Source organism: Meleagris gallopavo, chromosome 3, assembly GCF_000146605.3.
Source record: "Meleagris gallopavo isolate NT-WF06-2002-E0010 breed Aviagen turkey brand Nicholas breeding stock chromosome 3, Turkey_5.1, whole genome shotgun sequence".
Lineage (NCBI taxonomy): Eukaryota > Metazoa > Chordata > Aves > Galliformes > Phasianidae > Meleagris > Meleagris gallopavo.
Genome location: NC_015013.2, coordinates 27,150,775 through 27,152,531, shown reverse-complemented (window position 1 = coordinate 27,152,531; position 1,757 = coordinate 27,150,775). Strand labels below are relative to the sequence as shown.

Sequence of the window (1,757 nt, the reverse complement as noted above, 5' to 3'; positions counted from 1 at the left end):
TACTCCCCTCTTGTGTATCCCGGCAGAGAATTTCTTCTGCCAGACTGCCCCAAGTCCTCTGTGGAAGCTTCTGCCGGGCTAGCTTGCTTGTCTTGCCGCCCATTGTGGAACTGGCTGGCTGGTAATTGAAGGGAAACCCGTAAGGTGCCACGAGAGATCTGGGCTGCGAGAATTAAGAGCTGGGGCTCTTAATGAACCCAAGAGGGCACGGAGGGCGTGCACTGCAGGAGGGCCCCATGTTGTGTTTGCCAGCCCATCCTGGCACTGCTCCTAAGCTACTTGCACAAGTCGGAGCCCTGGCTGGTGCCGGGGGAAGGGGGTGGGACTGGATGAGAGGGAGCGATTGCTTCCCCTTGCAGGAAAGGCTCGTGCAGGTGAGCCCTTCTTTGCCCTGGGCAGGTGCCTTTCAGCCACAGCAGCCCCTCTTCTTTATTTTTGCAAGTTGCCCCACAAAAGAAGGAGCCCGAGAGCCATGCGCGTATGCCTGTGCTGTGGAGCAGAGCCGATGGGCCAATACACCTCTAGAGCCCCTGATGCTGGGGCAGGAATTTCAGCAGGAGGCTCTTTTGCACATGAACACTGTTTCTTCTTCTCTTTTCAGCCTGACAATCATCCTGGAAACTGCTGGCCCTTCCCAGGAAGTCAAGGGCACGTCTTCATCATGTTGCCCAGGGCCATCTTTCCCACGGCAGTCACACTAACCCATGGAATTCCAGCAAATGCGTACCATGCAGACAGCATCTCCAGTGCTCCTAAGGACTTTGCTGTCTACGTAACTGATTCCTCTGGGTTGTGGTGGTGGTAGTTTTGCGCAGCGTTTGACGAGGAGGGTGGTTGCAGATTCTAAGAGGGCTGCTGCGTGCAGTTCTTCCCTGCCTAGGGGGAGAAACAAGCTCCTCAGAGTTGCTCCATTTCCACAGCATTCCTTTTTTGTCCAAGGTAGCACAGCAAAGAAGGTTTCCCGCTCTTGGGGCGAGGTGGTAGTTTGAGAGGCAGAGGGAAAGGGAAGTGGCACAGTGGATGGTCCTAGACCACCTTTGCTTCACAAAGCCCTGTGGGGCTTTGCGATCCTCTTCCAGCAGCGCATCCCACTGTTCTGTTTTCTCCACCCCTGTCTTCCTGTAGGGCCTGCAGGAAAAAGATGACGAGGGAGGAACTTTGCTAGGAGAGTTCACCTTCACGCCAGGCCAGACTCCCAGTCAGACCTTCCAGCTGAAGATAAGGTTACAAAGAGGGACGTGAAGCGTGGGAGAGGAGAACCGCGGTTGGCTGGGGAAAACACAATTCATTTCTTTTCCTCACTGCAGAATGAGCACTCTGGGCTCATCAATTACGTAAAGCTGCAAGTGCTGAGCAACTGGGGCCACCCGGACTACACCTGTGTGTGTCAATTCAGGCTCCACGGCAATCCAGCTCATGATGATGAAGATAAGGGAAAGCTTTACCTGTCACGGAGGAATCTCTAGGTCTGAGCCCGTGACAGGGGTGCAAACCCAGGGGACGAAAGCAAGTGGCAAAAGAAATTACCCTACCTACCTACTAACAGCGCGGCACATCCGGCCCCGGCTCTGTGACTAACAAGGCAAGGCATGATGTGGGCCATGCGCTCCAGGAGAGGGGGGAGGGAGATAACACATGCGTCTAACAAAAAAAAAACAACAACCAACAACAAACTCAGAATAAATTAATTCAACTTTTCCCATCTTGAGTCTCTTTTGTCCATCAGAGTAACTGTTAAGAGATCTCCCTGTCTGTCT

The 1,757-nt window shown here is 53.6% G+C and overlaps 1 protein-coding gene across 2 annotated transcripts; it reads left to right on the top strand.

The window, feature by feature from the left end:
* Nucleotides 1-438: 438 nt before the first annotated feature.
* On the top strand, nt 439-1,744 carry LOC104910174 (SUN domain-containing protein 3-like). Of its 2 annotated transcripts, none has more exons than XM_010708559.3 (3): nt 439-772; nt 1,126-1,218; nt 1,308-1,744. In XM_010708559.3, exons 1-3 carry the CDS (start codon nt 473-475, stop codon nt 1,464-1,466), a joined length of 552 nt encoding a protein of 183 aa, XP_010706861.2. In that variant the 5' UTR covers nt 439-472; the 3' UTR covers nt 1,467-1,744. The 2 variants fall into 2 exon arrangements, with proteins under 2 accessions (XP_010706861.2, XP_010706862.2); XM_010708560.3 differs by having other exon boundaries at nt 1,126-1,223.
* The last annotated feature ends 13 nt before the right edge of the window (nt 1,745-1,757 follow it).

Bases quoted from the DNA above. Each gene is read 5' to 3' on its own strand.
- LOC104910174 (XM_010708559.3), top strand. From the start codon at position 473: ATGCGCGTATGCCTGTGCTGTGGAGCAGAGCCGATGGGCCAATACACC. The intron at 773-1,125 runs GTAACTGATTCC...GTCTTCCTGTAG, and splicing joins CTAAGGACTTTGCTGTCTAC to GGCCTGCAGGAAAAAGATGA. The intron at 1,219-1,307 runs ATAAGGTTACAA...TCCTCACTGCAG, and splicing joins GTCAGACCTTCCAGCTGAAG to AATGAGCACTCTGGGCTCAT.